This window comes from Antechinus flavipes, chromosome 4 (genome assembly GCF_016432865.1).
Source record: "Antechinus flavipes isolate AdamAnt ecotype Samford, QLD, Australia chromosome 4, AdamAnt_v2, whole genome shotgun sequence".
NCBI lineage: Eukaryota > Metazoa > Chordata > Mammalia > Dasyuromorphia > Dasyuridae > Antechinus > Antechinus flavipes.
Window position 1 is genome coordinate 140,784,405 of NC_067401.1, and position 23,528 is coordinate 140,807,932.

The 23,528-nt window shown below is 40.6% G+C and overlaps 1 protein-coding gene across 1 annotated transcript; it reads left to right on the top strand.

Moving 5' to 3' along the window:
- Positions 1 to 1,638: 1,638 nt before the first annotated feature.
- Positions 1,639 to 23,528, top strand: DBF4B (DBF4 zinc finger B). Its single transcript, XM_051994852.1, has 12 exons — positions 1,639 to 1,708; positions 3,605 to 3,753; positions 5,074 to 5,256; positions 6,252 to 6,302; positions 7,122 to 7,206; positions 10,979 to 11,052; positions 11,981 to 12,017; positions 13,909 to 13,954; positions 17,860 to 17,976; positions 19,948 to 20,056; positions 20,343 to 20,467; positions 21,210 to 23,528. Exons 1-12 carry the CDS (start codon positions 1,669 to 1,671, stop codon positions 22,510 to 22,512), a joined length of 2,319 nt encoding a protein of 772 aa, XP_051850812.1. The 5' UTR covers positions 1,639 to 1,668; the 3' UTR covers positions 22,513 to 23,528.

The window sequence follows — 23,528 nt, forward strand, 5'->3', positions numbered from 1 at the left end:
AGTGCTTGTGATGAAGGTTATACTGTCTCCAGTTTATCCTTTTATTGATTATTTATACATAGTTTGCATGTTGTCTTTGCTAATAGACTGTGAGCTCCTTGAGGGCACAAATCATCTTTTGTAATTAAAAAAAAATCTCCAGCATTTAACATAATACCTGGCACATAGTAGACACTTAAAAAATACCTGATGTTTTTAACAAATTTGCTCAAGGAAAGGCGCAAAATGAATTAAAAAAAAAAAAAAAGAATAAAAGGATTAACAGAGAAGGACTTCAGTAGATGAGACTTAATTATTTGGGGAAAAACAGAAGAGAATAAACATTTATTAAGCATCCACTATGTACCAGGTATCGCGAAGAGCGCTTTACAAATATCGTATCATCTGATTGGCTCCCCCCCCACACTAATAAACAGCAAAGATCAAGTTCAGGGGAAGGCAGAGGTCATGGTGGACTGGGAGTCTCCAGGGAGAATTTTTGGAGGTGGAAGTTGAAGGTCTTCAGGAAGGCCCAAGGTATTTGAATGGGAGGGACTCAGCTCGAATTAAAGGAAATAGGTAAGAACCGCTGAAACTCAGCCGCCCCCGCAGGCAATCATCCATCCACGACTCGTCTGGATCTGATAGTAACCAGGAGGCGCTACTCTCCCCATCATCCAGGGGCCGGGAGGTAGCAAGGTAACAGGCTGGAAACCCAACCACCCCTCCTCCGCTCTGGAGGCCCGCCCCGCCCTCTTTAAACTTTAAAGCCCGGCCTGCAGCCTGCGCCGTAAGAGGCGGAGCGAGCCAAGCAGAAATATCAGCCAATGGGAAGGCGGGGAAGGCGGGGACAAGGCGGGGAGCAGCGTGAAACGGAGGGCGCGCGCCATCTGCCAAGCCTTTTTGTCCCTCTGTGGACGCCGTCCTGCCTTGTCGCGCAGTGGTTGGGTTGTTTCTAGGGGCGGAGCGGACGGGAAATTTAAACTTAGAGCCGCGGCTGAGGGCGCGGGGTACGGGGAAAGCGGCCCAAGCCGGAATTGAGGAGGAGGTAGGGATCGAAAGATGGAAACCAAAGAACGAAAAGGAACCTTGAAATCGATATGGGGAAGGAAAACAAACAGGGGAAGGAGCCCGGTTGGGGGTGGGGTGCCAGAGAGGGGCATCTCGAGGAGCACTGTGAGAAGGGGAGCGGGGGACGTGGAAGGGGCTGGGGAGCACGGATTAGACTGGGTCCTTGGAGGGAGCTTGGAGACCGCAGAATGAGGAAGCGGGGTAGGAGAGTACAGGTCAAGGAGAATGGGGAACACCGGTTAAAGAGAATGGAGGGGGATGGGGAGCACAAGGAAGCGACCTAGAGGGGGATGGGGAGTACAGTAAGGAGAATGGAGACATAAAACGGACTGGGATACACAGTAAGAAGAATGTAGATGTGGAGGGAGATGGGGCTGTAGAGAGGGGTAGGGAGCACAAATTAAAGAGAATGGGGACGTGGAGGGGGAGCAGAAGTTGAAGAGGGCCTGGGAGAAGATTAGGAAGTCATGAGGGACCACTAGCAAGAGAGCCTTTTCTGGTCTCTGAGCTGAGTTGCAGACAGGCTGAGGGAAAGAGCCTGGGGCCCATGCGTGCTGAGCAGCTGCTCTCTTCTCCTTTCCCAGGTGTGTTGTCAGGGTCTTCCAGCCTGGGAAGCTAATGTCTGAGATGAGGCTCCAGCCCCTGTCTCCACATTCAGGTAAGTGTTCAAATCTGTGTTTCTCATCAGTGGACTTGTTAAGCCGGGCCTGACTCTTCTTGACCCCATTTGGGAGTTTTTTGACAAAGATAACAGAGTAGTTTGCTATTTCCTTTTCCAGCTCATTGTACAAATGAGGAAACTGAGGCAGATGGAGGTAAGTGACTTGCCCAGGGTCACGCAGCTAGTAGGTATCTGAGACTAGATTTGAACTCGGGTCTTTTTTTTTTTTTAAATCTTTATTTAATAATTACTTTATATTGCTAGAACTCATGCCAGGGTAATTTTTTTTACAACATTATCCCTTGCACTCGTTTCTGTTCTGATTTTTCCCCTCCCTCCCTCCACCCCCTCCCCTAGATGGCAAGCAGTCCTTTATATGTTTGATATGTTGCAGTATATCCTAGATACAATATATGTTTGCAGAACCGAACAGTTCTCCTGTTGCACAGGGAGAATTGGATTCAGAAGGTAAAAATAACCCGGGAAGAAAAACAAAAATGCAAATAGTTCACATTCGTTTCCCAGTGTTCTTTCTTTGGGTGTAGCTGCTTCTGTCCATCATTTATCAGTTGAAACTCAGTTAGGTCTCTTTGTCAAAGAAATCCACTTCCATCAAAATATGTCCTCATACAATATCGTTGTCGAAGTGTAAAGTGATCTCCTGGTTCTGCTCATTTCACTTAGCATCAGTCCATGTAAGTCTCGCCAGTCCTCTCTGTATTCATCCTGCTGGTCATTTGAACTCGGGTCTTACCCCTGACTCTGGACCAAGAACTCTATTCACTGTGCCACCTCAGGAAGGGAGATTTTTTTTTTTTCTTATTGAGTTTATAGTAGATGGAAGTAGAAAGCTTTGGGCTTGAAATTGGGAGACATGATTTGCCACTAACTGCCGTAATCCTAGGAAAGTCACTTCCCCTCTCTGGGCCTTAGTTGCTTCATCTGAAAAATGGAAGAATCAAATGAGATGATCTTGAGGATCTCTTTCTTTCAGTTCTCTCAAGTTACTTTGTATTTCCTTATCTATGGTATACATTGTATTACCATTAGAATATAAGTTTCTTGACAGTAAGAGACTTGTTTTGTCTGAGGCAATGGTGAAGATGACAATAGTAAGAAATGAGGACCAATGGATATGTTTAGAAACAAAAACTAATCTTAACTTTAGCTCTGATTGCTGCTTTATCAGCCTGTAATCTTTTATTAGTCACTTACTGTATGCTAGACACTTGGTTTACAAAGACAAAAATGAAATAGACCAAACCCTTGAGGAACTCGCTGTAAGGAGGTATGCTGAGCAACTTGGTATAAAATATGGATACAAAATAAATATGAGATATAGGGGAAGGTGAACTGAGGAAAGGTTTCATGTAGGGAGGTCCTTGTACTAAACATTGAAGAAAATGGAGATTCTCAGAGGCTAGGAGAGAAGGGAGTACATTTCATGCATGGGGAATGGCCAGTGCAAAGGCATGGAGATGGGAAATTGAACTGTGGATGAAGAATAGTAAGATGGCCACTGCATGTGGAAAGGGAAGAATATGTTATAAGACTAGAAAAGTAGCTTGGGACCAGATTGTAAGTGGCTTTAAATGCCAAACAAGAATTCATATTTGATTCTGGAGGTAATAAAGAGTTGCCAGAGTTTATAGAGTGGGGGAAGGAATTATGAAAAGTCAATGATATGTAAGCAAGCAGGATTGTAACTTTAAACATTCGAGGTATCCAAGAAACTCACAAATATCTGTAAGGGGAAAATGCAAATATGATCTTCAGCGTTTTGTCAATGAGAAAATTAGCAGGATAAGTGAGTCAAGTATCTTGTCAGTGTGGATACTCTAGCAATCATCAATATTTTGTTTATTGTTCCTTTTTACTATCTCTTTTTTCTAGGGGCTCAAGTGGTTAGTTGGTTAGGAAAAAACTGTAAAGTACCTCCTGGTGACATGAGACAGCCACTTTCTGGAAAGTCCTTCTACTTGGATCTGCCTGCTGGGAAGAATCTTCAATTTCTGATGAAGGCTATTCAGCAGCTGGGTGGAGTGAGTGACAGATTTGTCCTTTTTGGGGGGGTTAGATATGGAGAGTGCGTCTTGTTCCTGTTGAGGCTAAGTTTGTATCTCAAAGAACCAACATTAGATTGTCAAATTTATTTCAACTAATTAAATAGTATATAAGTATGGCATGTGATATCTTCTAGGGAAGGTAAGAGCAGGGTAGTGGATGCATTGTGAAATCATGCAAATAGAAAATTGTCAAAACTCTAAAAAGATTGGGACTTAATTGAGTTAGTTGTATACTTTTGAATTTAGCAAATAGTTAAATTGGAGAAAAGTTATTAAACAGAGCTTAAAGAAGTCATATGAATAGATGGTGAGGGCGGAGATCCCATGAAGTTCTATATGACACTTTTCTTTGAAGACAGCATAGTGAGTTACTAGTACCTGGTTCAGCAGCAAGTAAACACAGAAGTTTAAGCTTTGTCCAAACTGGGTTAGCGTACAAAAGTTCCTTGCCATCAGACTGGTAGGAAAATTTGAGCAAAGAAACCTTGGTATGGGGGATGGAATGAAGAGTTGCTGATCAGAATTAATCTGGTTAATTTTGTCCTCTCCATTCATCACAGTGATTCTCCTAACTTCTGACAATAACATAATACTTAACATCTACATAGCACTTTAAGGTTTACAAAGCATTTCCATCTTTTATTTCATTTGATCCTCGCAACAAATCTGGTAGGTGTTATTATTAGCCTCATTTTGGCATTCATTCTTGTACATATTCAGTTCAGTCATCTATATTAGTAACAACCAGAACTTTTCCTCAGTCTCTTTTCTGAATAACAGTGCTGTCTCAGTATGCCATTTGAAAGGACTCTGTCTCCTTCTTCTAACAACACCTGAAGAGCTAGCGATTCTTTCATTAGAAATCACAAATGGCCTCAAATTCTTTTCTTCTCTTGTTTTTCCTAAGCTCCTTTTTGAGAATAGTCTTGTTGAAATTAAAGATTCATTTCTCACATGGATCAGTTCAGTTCATGTTAAAAAGAAAAAAAACTGTTCCACTTATGTTTACTACCAAAAGAACAGCTCACTATTCATGGCTTTTAACTGGTCAAAAGCATTATGTCTCTACAATTGACTGAGTTTGATTTTATTTTGTTTGTTTATAGTTTAGGCAACCTAGGATTTTTCTACATAGCTATCCTCAAATTGTTCTAAAACATTAATATTTTTTCACTTTTGGCTTGATGAGAAGGAGAATTATCTTCCTAGACCCTGGCACTGATGATTCTATTCTGCAATTGCAATCTTTTTTTTTTTTTTTTTTTTTTTAAACTACCTTTCCCTCTCTGCTCTCAGGTAATTGAGAGCTTTCTAAGCAAGGAAGTAAGCTACATAATTACTAGTCGAAGAGAACCCAAAGCAGAGAAGAGTACCTCGGGTCAGCAAGGCTTTTCAAATCTTAGGAAAAGACGGGTAGAAATGACCTCTCCATCTGATCCTAAAGTCGGCCAGAAGCTTGGACCAAAGTCAAGAGATACTGTAAGAATTTTTGAAACAATTGTGAACTTGTTTTTATGTGTTCGTTTAACCTTGGGGGGTGAGGAGAGCTCTGCCCAGAAAGAGGTTGTTGAGCTTTGACCTTTGTTGTTATTGTTCACTACCTCCTACTTTAATTTGGGACAGACGTCTCTTTTCTGAATTTTCATCATGGCTCAATGACTCTGTAAACATGGTTGTAGTATCTTATTACTCCAAAGTGCATTTGTCAGTACAAATCTTCAATAATAGACACCATTCCTCTTTACACAAGAAGTGGCATGTATGTTGCCTGAGTGTGCATGATAAGATCCCTGGGGAATGGCTTCCTTTGTCTTCCATACAAATACTATTCCAATATCTATTGGAGCCTTAGAGCCACCAACAATAATGTAGGTAACTCAAAAAGTCACCTTAACTTAAACTAACGTAAGTCAATACTAAAGTTTTCAACAAGAGCAGCAATAGTTAGCATTTATTAGCATTTTTAGATTTGTCAAGTTCTTTATAGCCATTACCTCATTTGGTATATTCCCTGGGCACAAATTGACATATTGGCCAGGTCAGATGTATACTGCATTTGAGAAAACCTTAACAACTTACTGTATATCTGCCTCCATGTAGGCAGGTAGGGTCAAAAATTCTAGGCTAGGATTTAAAAGACCAGAGTTTTAGTCCTAATTCTGCAAGGTCTTCTCTATCTTATATTTGATAAGACTTGTGGATTTTTCAGGAATGGCTCTATTTGTCACTGTTTCTGAGACTTTCTAATAGGATGGGATTTGACTAGAATACCCATACAAGGGTGTCAGTCTGCTTTTGGCTCCCTGAAACTCTGGTGTTCAGTCAAATTTCATTCCTTAACAGTGACTATACGCATACTGGGATAAAGAACATGCCATCCTAGGGAAGAAGTATCAGGACTATACCTGTAAAACTATACCTCGTGCTGGGTGAACATCAGCTCTGCAATGTCATTTTGTCCTTTTTCCTGCTAGGTCCCCATGAGCAGAGGGAAAGAGCTGCTGCAAAAAGCCATCAAAAATCAGGCAAGCTTGGGAAGGGCAGTAAGGGGAGAGGTTCGTTCTGCTCTGAATTCTCTGGCATCTCCTGAAATCCACCAGAGGATGCAGTGGGCCAGTGGATTTGATAGATGTTGCCAATTTTTACCTAAAAAAAAGGAATGTAAATGTGCTTTCCATTCTCGCCTAGTGAAAGAAGGGAGCAGTGTGGAAAAATGGAGAGGATACTGGCTCTGGGCTCAGGATCTGGGTTCAAATCTTGCTTCTGACATTTTCTACTTTTGTGACCTTGGATAAACAGTGAACTCCCCCCTAGCCTCAGCATCTTCATCTGTAAAATATGAGGATTGGAATAGAGCCTCATCCCTATCTGATATATGATCCCATTAAGACATATTGTATGAGCTATTAGATTTGGGGAGGCAGTGAATGGAGAAAAAAGTCATCAGACTTGTTTACCCAGAGGTTATTTCTGAGGCACTTTCCCCTTCTGTTGTCTCACTCTGTCTTCCCATGGAATAAAGAGTCATCAGTAGCTGTCCTAAGACTCTGAAATAGTACACAGACTTCTAGGGACATCTTGGTGCATGTTCTAGTAGCTGGAGAAGCAATCTCAATCCTAAATGGACCATTTACCAGTTGTGAGAGTTCTCTCTGAGCTTCATTTCCTTCCTTGTTGCACATGCCTCTGAATTATGAAAGGAAAATACTTTAAGTGTATTATCATTTATTGTTCCTTTTAGTTCTTATGGTTATCTGAGAGATGACTATAATAAAGATCTGGACAGTCCAAATTCTCAGGTCTAGAGATAACTTTAGGGTCTAACTCTTGTTCTCCCTTTTCAGGGTAGCATCAGTAGCAGCCCAGGTGGTAGCAGTAGCCTCCTGACCAATGCCCGATCCTGGGGAGTACAGATCCTCCACGTCGATGGTACCTTTTCACTTTCTTCCTTTTGTGTAGTCAACGTGGGTGGGAATTAATGAACATGGGACGTGAATCTGTGTGGGACAAACCGTAGGTGGTTTAGAACATTAGTAATGAAACAGGGATGAGAGGATAACAAATTCTTTTAAAATTTTATTTACTAATTTTTAAGTTACATCAATGCCTTAAAAAAATACTAGCATTCATGTTCCAATATATCTTCCCATTTAACAAAGAGAGGCAGTTAAGAAAAGCTAACTCTCATAACAACTTTGTACTCATTATTATGTACTGATTGTTTTCTGAGTCCTTACTGAGAAAATGAAAACCTGTTTCAGCTTCTGGCCTTTGGAACTTATATTGGGTATTACATTGAATCTAGGACTTTTTAATGCTTTTTTCATTTGCATTTTTATAATCATTGTGCATATTGTTCTGCTGGCTTTGTTTTTCTTTCTGCTTTAGTTTATATGAGTCTTGTCCTGTTTCTGGGGTTTTGTTTTTCTTACTTTCTCTGTGGGAAAGGAGAGGATGTGTACTTAAAAATAAAATGACACTGAATTTTTTTTTGTTTTGTTTATTTTTTTATTTTTATTTTTATTTTTAAATTTTTATTTAATAATAACTTTATATTGACAGAATCCATGCCAGGGTAAATTTTTTTACAACATTATCTCCTGCACTCGTTTCTGTTGCAATTTTTTTCCCCTTCCTCCCTCCACCCCCTCCCCTAGATGGCAAGCAGTCCTTTATATGTTGGATATGTTGCAGTATATCCTAGATACAATATATGTTTGCAGAACCGAACAGTTCTCTTGTTGCATAGGGAGAATTGGATTCAGAAGGTATAAATAACTCAGGAAGAAAAACAAAAATGCAGATAGTTCACATTCGTTTCCCAGTGTTCTTTCTTTGGGTGTAGCTGCTTTTGTCTGTCATTTATCAATTGAAACTCAGTTAGGTCTCTTTGTCAAAGAAATCCACTTCCATCAAAATATGTCCTCATACAATATCGTTGTCGAAGTGTATAATGATCTCCTGGTTCTGCTCATCTCACTTAGCATCAGTTCATGTAAGTCTCGCCAGTCCTCTCTGTATTCATCCTGCTAGTCATTTCTTACAGAACAATAATATTCCATAACATTCATATACCACAATTTACCCAGCCATTCTCCAATTGATGGGCATCCATTCATTTTCCAGTTTCTAGCCACTACAAATAGGGCTGCTACAAACATTTTGGCACATAAGGTCCCTTTCCCTTCTTTAGTATTTCTTTGGGATATAAGCCCAATAGAAACACTGCTGGATCAAAGGGTATGCACAATTTGATAATTTTTTGGGCATAATTCCAGATTGCTCTCCAGAATGGTTGGATTCGTTCACAACTCCACCAACAATGCATTAGTGTCCCAGTTTTCCCGCATCCCCTCCAACATTCATCATTATTTTTTCCTGTCATCTTAGCCAATCTGACAGGTGTGTAGTGGTATCTCAGAGTTGTCTTAATTTGCATTTCTCTGATCAATAATGATTTGGAACACTCTTTCATATGAGTATAAAATGACACTGAATTTTTTTTTTTTTTTTTAAGCCAAAAAAAATTTTTTTTGGAAAAAGGGGATTCTGGTTACATTGCTAGAGCAGAACAGATATCCTTCTTTTTATACTCAATTAGCCAGTCTATAAGCATTTTTGAAGTATTGGCTTGGGCCCTGTTCTAGATGCTAGGGATATGCAGATATGGAACTTACTGGAAGGATATAATCCCAAAAAGCCAAGTCTCCTTACTTCTTAGAATTCCTCATCTTGTTACGTCTTAAGGCACAATAATTCATTATTTGTTGTAGTGTTGAAACATCCCATTACATTCATATATACACTTTGTTCAGGTAATCTCAAGCCAATGATATTTTTAAGGTTTCTTTTTAGGGTTTTGCTACTGAAAAAATCTCGATATGAATATTTTAGTATATATATGACCTTTCATATATATACTCCTTTTAGTATATTTATGATAGTAGAATGACCAAGTCAAAGGGTATGAATAATTCAGTTGTGTTTGTCCCATAATTCCAAATTGTTTCTCAAAACAGTTGCATCACTTTGGTAGTATCGCCAAAAGCATATTAGTGTTCTTTCTTACCATAGCCCTTCCAATATTGTTTGGTTTTGGATTTTATCATCTTTACCAGTTTGCATACTATAAGGTGAAATCTCAGAACTTTTTAATTTGCATTTTTTCTTTAAAAAATTGTTCATATCCTTCAACTTTTGAGGAATGGTTTTTAGATATATATTGCATCAATTCCCTTTATATATCTTAGATATCTGACTTTTATCAGAAATATCTGATGCAAAGATTTTTGTTTTGTTTTTGTGGGAGTGATATAGGAGTGATTATATCCCCAAATATTTTATCAGGCGTTTGGAGTACTTTTCTAAAAGGGATATATTAGATTTCACTCCTGCAATTACAGGTATGTCTGGAAATGCCAATTTTAACATCTTTTCAGTTCTAAGCCTGAGTCTTTTGGTTCTTTCTACTTTTTTAACTTATAGAAAAATCATTTATAGAGTATAGAGTCCCAGATTTAATCATGAAGAACCATCAAAACCTGTGTCAGAAACTTCCTATGACTCTAAACAAATCATGACCGTTTAACTCCTCTTGTTTTCTACAAAATAGAAACATACCTATCTCATAGCATTGTTTTAACTATTAAAAGAAGTAATTTTAAAAAGGGTTTTATAAATCTTAAAGTTCTATAGTACTTCAAGTAAAATAAATTTAACCGTCATTATTGACTAGGGATATTAATCTCCCCCCATTCTAGGTTTTAAGTCCATCCCCACAAGCATGGTGTACTGATCAGCAAGCTAGTTTTTTTTTTTTTTTTCTCTCAATTATGCTTTTATTTGAGTCATAATAAAAAATGTTCAACAGCACAAGACAAGGTAGTATCTCTTGAATGTCACTTTCTAATTCTGGTAATTCTATAATAATCTATTTGCTACCTTAACTTTAAGAATATGAATGTTTGTCTTCTAATCCTATAGTGTCTTTCCCTCTTTCTTTTTTTTATTATAGCTTTTTATTGACAAAACATATGTATGGGTAATTTTTCAACACTGACCCTTGCAAAAACTTCTTTTGCAACTTTTCCCCTCCTTCCCTCCATCCCCTCTCCTAGATAGCAGGTAGTCCCATACATGTTAAATGTAGTTAAAGTATATGTTAAATACAATATATGTATACATATTTATACAGTTGTCTCAGCAAGCTAGTTTTAAGTATCCCTGATCTAGAGGGACTTCGAGTTAATGAAAATTAAGTTTTTCTGCAAATTCTTTGCATTTTTTTTTTCTGATGAGTTAATTAAGTTCTGGAATGGTTAGCCCCCTACCTCTACTTTGTAAGAAGACTGCGGGATCCTTGGAAGTTATTTTCTCTGGCTCTTGAAGTTTACCCATCTGGGACTGTTACTTATTAGCATTTGTGAGAAAGCCTTGATTTATATCTAGCCAAGTCTTTCTTTCCCCTATCTCCAGAACAAAGGATTTCCAGTCTGCCCCGGGCCATTTTCTTCTGTTTTCTTTCAAAAGTTGTAAGAGCTATAAGCTGCCAGAAGGTGGCAGGCAAAGCTATTGGAGTCCATGAAGCAGGATTTGGAGAATAATTCCTGGGGACTCCATGGATAGGATGAATATAGGGAAACAAGGACTAGGCCCTTTGGTCCATAATCCCTCTTTTTTTTTTTTTCCCTCCTCCCAATAGAAATGTTGACTCATGTGCAACAGCTGTGCCTTGGTATTTTGCGTATGACTGAACAAGAACAGAAGAAGTCAAAGGTAGGTTGGAAAGGGTTGGGGTAGTCTGTCTAGGTCAATGGTTCCTAAGCTTTCAAGTCTGTTGACCATTTGGGTAATCCAGCGGGCCATCCAAATTATTTTCACTTGCTACCCCGTTTCTTCTAATACCTTTGGAGCAGATTTCTTTGATCCCAACCCTATTGTATATTATCTGTATGATCTTAGGTAAATCATTTAATCTCTGAGTATCAATTCCCTTTTCTGAAAAGTTCAGGAGATGGGAAGAAATTACCTAAGATCCTTTCCAACTCTAAATTTATATTCTATATTCTACTTTACTCCCAACTATCTGACATGTAGAGTAAACCTCTTTCTCTTTTTTTTCCTCCTAATGTTCTCTGGGAACTTCACATAGATACTAGCATATCCTATCTTTGCATTTTGTACCAACCTACAGGTCACCCTAGGGGTCCACTTGGGCCACTAGTGAGCTAAAGAACACATCTGGAGAATTACTGCTTTTGGTAAAAGTCTTGAGCATAAGTTTCCTGTTAGCCAAGAAAATAGTTAAGGCTCTTGGCACAGGGATCAGTGCTTGAAGCTACCACAGACTAGAAAGGAAATTTAGAAAATGTATTACTTTTGGTTGACTTGTCTTTGGTTTAAGATTATATGCACAGTACTAGGAGATTCCCCTATTGATTTAGTCCCCTTCTCCCACCCTCCAGCTGCATTAAGATGTGCCAGAATAGACAGCTTACTTTCAACATCTTTCAAGGCTCTTTTAGTCACAGACCCTAGTTCAGCCACCCTGGATGGTTTCCATGAGCAAGGAATTTGGGTTTGACCAGCTCTCCTTAATAGGGAAATATAGGAGAAAAGCAGCATGGATCATATAGTATTTGTTCTTGCTGAATGTCATCCCACAGTTTCTTCTTACTTTTAATCTATCTTTCTTCCCATTTAGAAAACATGTGCAGCAGTAGAATCAAGAGCTCCTAAAGGTCAGTGTGGAAACTTTTCAGCATCTAATTGAAATTCTTCCCTCCCTGAACACCTCTGATTCCCTGTGTGATGACATCTGTCCTATCCTATTTGTGGCAGGAAACTAGTCCAATCTATATCCATTCCTGCCTCAAACACACATTCATTCCCAGTGCTTTGTCAGCACAAAGATCTGGTGCCCTAATTTGTGGGTGGAGATGAGCAACCACCCTTTAATTCCAGCTGAGGGGCTGCTTCTGGGAGAGTGTTTTCAGGGGCTAGGCTCTCAGGATTCCTCTGGAGCCAGAGTTGTACACACAATTGTGTATACTTTTGGATCCTCTGACTGTATTTAGCCATGGAGTGAATTTGGATTTGAAACACTTCTTTCCCTCTTACTTTTAATTCTGTAACATTCTAGGGTGGGCAGTTTGACAGCTGCTTTCCATTTTTAGAAATGCCAAACTCCTTGAAACTTGACAAACAGGCAGATTGACAAGATTTTTCTTAATCATCTTATTTTGGACAGAGAGTTTCTCCCGGAGATGCTCTTTAAGTGGCATTTACACATCCAAAAGCAGGAGCAAAGAAAAGTCACTTGGCACTGGTCTTTGAAATGCAAAGAAATCTTAGAGGAATTGATTTTAATCCTTGTGTCTAAGTTAATTGGAAAAGAGAAAGAATCACCCAAAATATGATTAACAAAAGCTGCTGTCTTAAGGCTAAAGAGGCTGCTCTTTGATGTTGTCAAGATCCTAAATTTGGGTTGGGATGCCTGGTGATACCAGCCTTATCTTGAAGTCCTGGTGCTTTCTGGTGTTTTTCAGATCCCTTTTTGAGTATATGCTCTATTTCTTCATCTCTGGCTATTTTTGTTTACTCACACTATCTACAATTCTGTCAACAACTGGGCTTCTCCATGTCTGATCTCCAAATGAATTCTCACTCTCTAGCACCTCTGCTCCCCAAGAAGAAATGGGATTAGAAAGTAGCATCACTATCCAGAATTAGATATTCAAGGAACTGCCACTCCTTGTCTTTCCTCTACTGGTGTGCCCCCAGAATGAGTGAACAGTGATCAGCCCCCCAAGTTTCATAGGTGGACTGCAGCAAGAGCAGCGTACATTACTAAACTATTTACCCAGCAGACATTGTAGATTTTATAAGCAACTCAAGCTAATAGTAAGTACATTTTTTTTGTTGTTGTTGTTTAACTTGGTGTTATTTCTAAAACCAAATGCCTTTTTTAGGTTTCATCAGCCACATTTTTGTTTTGAAACTTCACTCCCCATTTTAGAGCTTAGATGTTTTGGCCCTAGCCTCTTAAGTATGGCTGTTACTCCAGCTATCTCTTTGATCTTATCACCTTTCCCTCTTGTATAGTGTGGAATGATATTTTGAGAGATTTTTAGGACCCTTGAAATTGGTGTCAAGCCTTTGAGGAAGATCTCACCAACACTCATAACTCAAGACAAAGTTATAGAAGTGACTTTTTAACAAAATTTGTAATGGAAGTAGGTGTGGGTAGGTTTTCTCCTACCTAAACAGAGCTTTTGTATAATAGCTCATGTTAGCATTCTGTTTTATTTACTGGTTTCCTGAATGTGTTCTCAGAGACTTTCCTGTTCTCTATTGAAATCAGGAGACCCCTTCCCTATATATTACTATTTCTCTTTCTGGAAATCTCAGAACTGTTAATGTTATCCAAATGAAGGAGGGAAAGAAAAGAGTAGAAAACTTATCCCTTGCCAAATGGAAAGACCCATCTCAATCTGTCTTGTTTTTCTAGCTTATGAGAGCCTTTCAGACTTTGGCAGAATATCCCTTCTCTTCCTGTACATCCTGTTTATAAAGAAAACCCTCCTCCAAGTCTGATCTGTAGGCTAAACTTGTATGTTGTTGCTCTTTCAGTGGCAAGATTGAAGGTTCCATTCTTAAAGATCGAAGACAGCAGCAGGTAAATTAAAATTTCCCCCAATAAAGCTCCTTAATGCCTGCCTTCCTTTGAGTTCTTGACAAGGAAATGACTTGTCCAAGGATGCACTGATAGTGACTAACCTGCAGTTAACATTGGAAGTTCCTGAGATCCAGTATATGCTCCTGTTCCCTCTTCAGAAAGAGCTTCCCTCCGCATGTGCTAGGCAGAAGCCTTAATGAGAATAATATTGATCTGGTCTTTAATCATTTCAGGTTATTGTTCAACAAATGACGATACTCCCTGTACCTAAACTACTCAAGGGGTTGACTATTTAGTGTGTGTATTACTGAGATTTCCTATTTTAAATGCTAAATTTTTATTAACCCTATTTAACCTTTTTAGGGCTTATTAATACTGTTCTTTTTTTTTCTGAGTGTACATATGAATGTGAATATCAGATTATTTTAATAATCTAAAAGTTTTAAGAGTTTGGTATGGGAGAAGATCCATTCACTTAGCTTAAGTGAATTTTTGACTTTGGTTGTTTCTCATTCTACTTAAGAATATTTGTACCTAATATTGTTGAGGAGATGCTTGTTTGTTTTTAAGCTTCTCTTCCCCCCTCCCCCCTCAAAAAAAAAAGACCTTTTATCTCATCTCATTTAATCCTCACAAATCCACACTATCCATTTTTTAGACGGGGGACCTGTCTGGAAAGTTGAAATTATTTGTCTACAGCTACACAACTAGTTAATCACAATGCCAACTAGAATCTGATTTCCAACCTGTTCTGTCATGTTACTTCTCTCCTCTTACAAGGATCACCTAGAGCTGATGAGGCAGGGCTACCCCAGTGTTAGACCAATGAGGATTATCAAGCCTTTTGTTTTGTGAGTACCTATCATAGATGAGCCTCTGCTCCCTGGGGTACAGGGATTCCCAAGCATACCATTGAATGAAAATAGCAGAGAACTCTGCTAAGAGGAACATAGCACATCTTCCAAGGAAAGCTGTCCCTACTCCCCTTGGCAGCAGTCAGAGTAGAGGCTTAATGGGACCCAGAGGATTGGCAGGGGGCAGAAAACCCTATAAATGGGAGTAAAGTATGTGTCTGTGCTGAAAATGTGTTAGTAATCGGCTCTGAGATATTTATACAAATGGATGAGAACAAAGATATGAAAAATCCAAAATAGCATATACAGGGGGGAAAATTAACAACAGTACTCGAGTGGAAAGAACACTGGGCTCAGAGTCAGAAAAACTAGGGGGTAAGCCCCACCTCCATTACTTCTTAGCACCATAATTGTGGGTGAATTCCTAATCTTCATTTATTCTTGAGTAATATGGGGAGAAGCATTTCTATCAATGTGATTGAGGAGATCAGATAAAAGGGCTGACATGTGAGTATTCTGTAATCTAAGGAACTCAGTCTATATACAATGTTAGTATTCCTGAAGTTTTTCTTGCAACCCAGGATTTACAGACAAATCTGTATCATAAATAATCTAGATTAACTCATTTCCCTAGGAGGGCAACTCAGAAGCCATATAATCCAACCCCCATGTTTTACTTGTGATCACACTCTGGTCACATTTTACATATGAGGAATTTGAGGCCACGTAAGTTCATTGACTTGTCCAAGGTCATCCAGATGGTAAGCTCTAGCCATGGGGATTGAATTCTGGTCCTTAGGCTCCAGAGCTAGTACATTTAGCACTTTTGCAGAAGTGTTCTCTGTCTTTGGCCTTTGTCTGAATCACTGTGTAAACAAAAAGCACCTGATCGTGTCCAGTTTGTATTGTAAGGACAAAGAGAGTTGATCTACAGCTGAGGCCTCTTGTGTTTTTTTAGCCCTTTCATTGAGTAAATCATGATTAGCCTTCTATCCCACAAGCATCCAGAGAGATGCTCAGCTATAAACACTAATGGAAAGAAAGCTCAGTCCTAAAGAAAGGAGAGTGTATTGAAAGAATGATACATCACTAAAGGACTATGTTCTAGTGATTTGGTCTCAACTCTAATCTCTGGAATTTCTAAAAATTAGTTTTTTATTTTGTTTTGAAAGGCATTTTTATATTTGAATTTGCATACTAAAACGAGAATCTCTCAATCATCTGAGATACTGAGTTTCTTCAGACATAATGCTGAAGTCACACTGTGAAAATCTGATTGTCAGGTCTTTGCTGCCTCATCCCCTCTTATTCAACTTCTTCAAACTTTTCTGCTGATCCCTGCATAAAAATGAAAAGATTGTATCTTCTTGGGAGGTAAAAATACTAAAGAACTAACCTAAAGCGGAACTCTTCTTTGCCTATAATCTTGTTGGGAGGAATGAGGGGGAATTATTTTTCTGAAAATCATCTGTTTTCTGCTGGATCCTTGATCATCTTTTATTCTCTTGCTACACTTTTCTCCTTGAAGGCTTTGTCCATTCCCATGGTTTCAATGATCTCTTCTATGTTAATGACTCGGAAAATCTATAGACTTGGATCTCAAGCTTGACAGCCTTTCAATATCTCACTCCCAGAATGTCCAGTCAAGCTTATCTTTCTCCCAAAACTCATCCAGCCTCCTTGTCGATTTATTTCTGTCGAAGGCAATTCTCTAATTCCTCAGTTTCAAACCAATCAATTTTGACTCTTCATTTGCTGTCACCTTTCTCATCTAGTCCCTTCCTTCTTTCCACTGCCACCACTACCATCACCACATAATTTACTTCTTGTCTAAATTAGTGGAATAAATCTAATTGATCTCCATGGTTTTGATATCCTCTTTTTCATGTCTGTTCTTTATTTGGTTGCCAAAGCAGTCTTGCCAATGCCCAGTTCTAAGTATGTTAGTTCCTTGCTCCTAGACCTTGAGTGGTCTCCTACTATCTACAAGATAGTATATAATTTCTGAAATTTGGCATTAAAGGGGGCACAAGCTGGCTCCAGGGTTACTTTTCAGCCCTGTTTCACTACCCTTACATGCTTCAAGCCAGACTCATTCTCATCCTCGCCTTTCTTGCCTCTTATTTCTATCACCCTGTTTCCTGTACTGCTGAGGACAGATCTTCCCCCCAGTTCCTACCATTTCTTTAGGGCTCTTCTTAGGGCCACCTCTTCCCTGAAGTTCTTCCTGATTCCCTTCTGTACTAGAAAGACTTCTTTTCATAAGTCTCATATCTCCTTTTTTGTTGTGCCTCTTGCCTTTGTGACATTCTAATTTCTATTAGATACGTCTCTTCCCTCATCTATATTGTCTTCCCTCAAAGACAGAGATTGTATCCCCAGAAACAAGCATAGTTATCTTGTAGTTAATAGGTGTCTAATAAATATAGAACCCTTTTTAACTAGAATAAATAAAAATCCTGTCAAAGTTGCTCAGATTTGAATGGAGCATAGTCATATGTGTGACTTTAGATAAGTTCCTTCACTTTTCTGTTTCCCCTTTCCAGTTCTAAATTCTATGCTCCTGTGATCCACATCATTGGGTTTTTAATAATAAAAAATAGCTGATATTTATGTAACTCTTGCTACTGCCAGGTCCTGTGCTAAGTGCTTTATAATTACTTTCTCATTTTGTCCTCACAAAAGGTACTGTGATTATCTCCATTCTGTAGTTGGAGAAACTGAGGCAAACAGATTTGGTGACTTACCCATGGTCACACAGCCAATAAGTATTTTGTTGACTCCAACTCCAGTATTTTATCCCCAGCAATTTGCTGAAAAGTTCAAAGGAAATAATGAGTATGAAAATATTTTAAACAGTATCTAAATGTATTCATTTAGATATAATTGATATTATTTTTGCTTTGAAATTTTTTTAAAATTAAACTAAAATTTAAATATGTAATTAGAATTGTTCCTCTGGACCTGTTATGTGGATTGATCCTTTGTCTCCTTCTCTCCCCAATTATAAACTTTGGAACTTTATGGGTTTGTTGTGTTTTTGTTTTTCAGGAAATTCCAACCTTTCTACCATCAGTTCAAGCGTTTTCCCGAGCTTAACTTCCTGGGACCCCAAAACTCAAGTCCATTTGAAACTGTGAGAACTTCCTTCCGCAAACACAAAGCCAAGTAGGTCTTTCTGGCTTCATTCCTGAGTACCTGAACATGGAGGACTGGTACAAATGAAGGGTTATAAAGATTTACTCTGAGTTTCCATCTGTGCTGTTAGCATGAAAAGGGAGTAGACTAGGTGACCTCCTATGGTTCCCTTTGGTCTTTACATAATGAAATTATTTTGTATCCACTTTAGTCCTGTCGCTAGTACCAGGCAGTCCCTGGAAATGCCATCACTGACCCAAGTGATATATTGGGGAGAAGGAAAGTTGTGTATCTGCTCAAGTATTTCAGCCAAGTTCAGCTGGCACTTGATTGTCTAGATGATGAATTCCTGTTAGACAAGAGTAGCTCAGCAGCAGTTGTCATCCCACCACTTAGACTGAGACCTAGACGAAGGTGAGCATCATCTAAAGGAAGATAATGGGAGGAAGATTTCCGATGGAAAAGTGACAGAATTTGATTTGATGAATGATCACAATTAATTTCAAGGCCATGAGAGCCAACATGACATAAAGCATTTGTTCTCAAAATGTATTTGCTCATGGTGCAGTATTCCTTATTAGGAGAGACAGCAACGCAATAGACTTTTAAGTTGCTAACACAGTGTGAGAGTCAGGAGACATAGCATATGAAGTTTCCCATGACCAAGAGTAGCTGTTTTGTCAAGTTTTATATGAGTTCAAGGTCTAATGTGATTTGAGGTTAGTGTATATCTGTGATAAGCAAGTTTTCTGAATATTTACCATAGCAAGTATGGTGGGTAAAAATTTATATTATTTTACCCACAGGAACATCACCTATCTAGCAAAGCTCAGCCATGGCACAATCACAGAGATAGAGAGCTGATCTTGGAATTCAGAAGACCTGTCAGATTTGTTTTCTGATACGTAATCACTGGATCTTATACAAGTTAGTTTCTAAATGTCTATGCAAGTCTCTAAGATATCATATGTAGATTAGTTGTAGGTCTATTGATTGGGTATTTCATTACTATGAATACTAAAGAAATTTTAATTATAAGAGAATAAGAAGGTAGAGAAGAAAATCTTGTTTTCAAGGATCAGAAAGAGGTTGGTTAGACACATTGATGTGAGCTGCTGGAAACATTGAGAAGCAAGGATGGAACAAGAGTCCAGGCAAGAAGTGGGTGAGATGGATGGCTAGATGGAAAAGTCATCAGTGTAGACTTCAATTGCTGCCCTCCCAGAGATTTCCTTTAGTGTAGCACAGGGAGCTCCTGCCTCTGTTGCTCAGCACTTGGGGCATCTCAGACAAGTGCTTTTTCCCTCCAACCTTCACTTTTCTTGTATGTAAAGTGAAGACTTTGAATGAGAGGATCCCTCCTGGCCTTTCTAGCACTGAATCTTTGATCTTAACACTTAGGATCAGGTGGACAAGGAGATAGTCACAGATTGACTTCAGAAAGATGGGAAGAATGCTGCAGTTTGGAGGAGAAAGAGTTTGTGATTTTACCTATTTTGCTTTGTGGTCTTTGTTTTATTTTGTCTCAGAAGTCAGATTGGTTTGGTGGTAGACAGAATTTGGTTCCCTACAAGTGGTCCTCTTTGTTTTCACAGATGCTTTCTCTATGCCCTCAGGTCAGGGATTGGGTTGAAGAAGCCCACCCACATCCACTGTCAGGCAAGAGGAAAGCTAGAGGTCAAGAAAGAAGGAGTTCTGAGTCACAAGAAAAAGACCTCCAGCCTGGTTTCTACCACCCTCTTTATATTCTCTTAGCTGCTAGAAGATAATAGACACTGAGAGGGATATTCCCAGTATGAAGTGGAAATAAGAAACATGTTTTTTTCTTCCTTATTGGTCTCTTTCCAGTGCCACCATCTCCTTCCCAGACCCTGCATCCTCAGGGCTGTTGGGTTGCAAGTCAAAAGGTATCTGGAGATATAGGTCTTGGAAGAAATATAAGTGACTGGCTTAGTTTTTGAAGGGTGCTCTCAAGGCATCTTGTTGTGTTTCTTTCCCTAGACATCCTGAAGGTGAAGAGCTGAGCCCCCATTCTCCAGCCTGTACAGTGCCCAGGAGAAAGAAGGGCTACTGTGAGTGTTGCCAAGAGGACTTTGAGGAGCTCCATATGGTAAGGCTGCTTCTTCAGATGACTGGGGTTTTTTAAAGAGGCTTCCTTCTCACTCACAGAGGTTTTGGTGTATTACAATAATGTAGATAGGGCAACTAGGGGGCCCTCAAATCACAGATCCTTCACCCCCCACCCTTCCCTGCCAGGATAGCCAATTTGGGGGCAGTACTCATGCCCCAATCATCAGCATCTGGCTTTCAGCTCCCAAGGGAAGCTCAATAGTGCCCTTGTCTACATGTGCAATCACCACTTCATTTAAAAGTCTGCATCTCTGCTTCCCATGCAGCATCTCCAAAGTGACCAACACAAGGGCTTTGCTGTGGAAGCCTCCAATTATACAGCAGTGGACCAGATAACTTCCCAGCTCAGCAATAACTTTGCTGAACTCTCTATTCAGGTGCTACCCCCCAGGTGAGTTGGACTTTCCCAGTTGTACCTGGAGTGTTGCCTTTGATAATCTCTCCCATTTCAAATGCTTGGGACAGGGGTAGAAAGAAATTGCAGGTTGTTGGGATCTGCAGGGGTGAGGAGGGAATTATGTGGTGTTTTCTTCTCTCTCCTTCATCTTCTTCTCTTGGTTTGTGAGTGTGAGAGTGTGTGTGTGTGTGTGTGTGTGTGTGACATCAGAGAATTCTCTTCCCTCTGGGGGAAAGAAGAAACAGATCAGAAAAGAAAAAAAGAATTCTCCCTTTAAAAAGAAACTAAATCACCTCAGATAAAGTGGGAATATTTCTGGTGAGGAAGGAGATTCTGAGGGACAAAAGGAAGAGACAACCTCTGGTACTCTGAGCCAGCTTTGGTTGTGGGCAGCCCAGAGCTGCGGTTTCACCTCCTCCCTGTTGCTGCTGCTTCTTCCTCTGCCCTCTCCAGCAGCACGCCCCCACAACAGGATTCCTTTGTTTAGAGTCACTAAATAGGCTGCCCTCTCACCTGCTCCTCTCTGGTCAGCTCTGACCACAAGGCCACACAGCCAAGACAAGAGGGCATTCTGGAAAACCAATGCAGGGTTGAACTCTCAGCTGTTTCACTGGGGTGCACAAGGACCTCGGAGAGAGGAATGCTGATCTTTTTTAGTTGGGGAAAAAACTGAGTCTTTCTCTTCTCCCTCTCTGTGAGTCTCTACTTGTAGCTGATCAAGGAATTCTCTTTCTAGGCTGTCGGATTCTCCAGCTGTTGGCCCGGAACAACATAGCTTGGGTTCTTTGCAAAGACCACCTCCTCTCGACCACTTTCCAGATCCCAGGGCATCATCTCCCAGGACAAATGGAGATCCGGGAAGTGCCGGGAAGACGCAAGGTGATCATTTGTCATCAGACACGCTTGCTCTCTTGGCACCAGCTCAACAGACTAGTGGTGGAAAAGCTCTAGGAATGGAAAACTCTGAGAAGTTGGGGCAATTGGGTGGGACAGTTGGGAACTCCTCAGGAGCACCATCCCTTGTTCACCAGCTCACTCTGGCCTGTGCTGCTTCTGGGAAGCTCTTGGCTCAACCCTACTGCTGTGACGAGTCAGCACCCCCTCCTTTCCTCAATGATCAAGACAGGGCAGGGATGGGCCATAAGCGGAAACTCCAGGCCCCTAATTGTAGGGCTGAGAAGAAACTTCGGGTGCCCATTGAGGCTCTGCCCTGCCCCAGCATCACAGATACACCTGTCCTATGCCCTCTAGTAATGAGCCAGGAGCAAAGAGACACACTCTCTCCCACTCATAACCTTACTTTGAATCCAGACATTTTGCTTGCCTCTCCAATTGGTGCTACCCACAAGTCTATGTCTCCCTCGCAGCCCAGCTCCCCTAGCAAGCTGCGGAGAGATTCACCGTGCTCTGGTCACCCAGGCTTGGAAGTAGACATAATAACAAAGGTGTCTGAAGAGGGAAGCCCTTTTTCCCTCGAAGAAGATGCACAAAGAACCCCAAGATTGTCTCCCTGTTGGGTCTCTAGACCTTCCCCTGACCATCATTCTCAGTCTAGCCTCTCAGCCTGCCAACCTGCACCCATCCCACTGACAACCTTGAACTCCAAGAAGCATTTCCCATCATCAGAGGATGTGGGATCCCTACCCCTTTGCCCACCAACAGAGAGACAAGGTAATCCGGATGGCACTTGGTGCCCTGTCCCTTCTGCAGCCCCTGCCTCTCTCCTTCCTGCTAAAGTTAGCTCGCCGCTGCTGGAGGAGCCCTGTTCTTCAGAGTCAGAGTGGGACACACAGCTCCTCTCAAAACTGGAGAGGCCACAGGCTTCACGAGACCGCTCCTTGGATGCCGAGGGTCTCCGCCGGGCCCGGATTATGATTCTAGACAGTGGTTATGAGTCTCACCTCTATTCTGTACTACAGCCCAAACCAGAGCTAGACTGGGAAAGGAAAGAAGAGCAGAATAAAGGGAACTGCCGGACAGAGACAGATGGGGCCCCCTTTTTGACCTTTGAGGCCTGCCTGGACACATGGACCAACTGAATGAACTCCTTGAAGCCAGTAGTACAGAGAGCTGGGAATGTGTGGACCCAGCCTAATCTAGCCTAGCTGACCTCTAGAGATTTCATATGGAATGGCCTGGCCTGGGCTGATCTGATGCTCCCCAGTTGTGATTTCACCATCTACATGCCTTTATGCAGGGCAATGATCCTTAACCAGGATGTTACTACCTCCCTCCCTGCAGGACTGGTGCAGAGAAGGCTTGCAAATACAACAAAAGTTACATTCACCCTTGTTTTTTATTATATCCAAAGCATTTACCCCCTTAAAAAGGCTAAAGTTTCCCTAGAATTAGCCTCCCTTCCCACAAACATCTGGTTCACTTGTGTCTGATCTCCTCCTCCCCCTCTGTGTCTGTCAGATAAAATCATCCTGAATCTGAATCAGGAGGGGGCTGGGGCGATTGGGACTTGCCAAGCCCATGGAGCTTCCTCCCTACACACTTAGCTGACTTCCAGCTCTGACCTTTCCCCTCCATTCCAGCATGGGGCTGGGTGGGAAGCTGATGTCAGCCCTTCCAGCCATCTCCCTAGGCTCAGAACCACCCCCAATAACTTAGAAGTCCTCCTTTTCTGAGATAATTGTCTTCACTCCACTTACTCCCCCATTACGCTCCTCACTCTGAGCCCTCATTCCACTCTGCTCAACCATTAATCTGTAAATAGAGATGGATTTGCTATTGATTCCTTGTATGCTCTCCCCCCCACCGCCCCTTTTAATCTATGCTGCAGCTCTCATTCTCTTGTCTGTCTGTGTCTCTCTCCTCCACTCATTCTTTTAATTGGAACTGCCTGAGGCTTGATGCTATTAAATGACAAAGTTTAGGAGAAGGTTGGCATAGGTCCCCATGAATACCTTAGTTAATAACTTGGAAATGAAATAACTGAATATACAAGCCCCAATTCCCTGTTTGGCATTTTAAATAGTATTTCTGAGTAAATTGAGAAATTTTAACTTTGTTATAAAGAAAATAAATAGATTTGTTAACAAGGTGACAA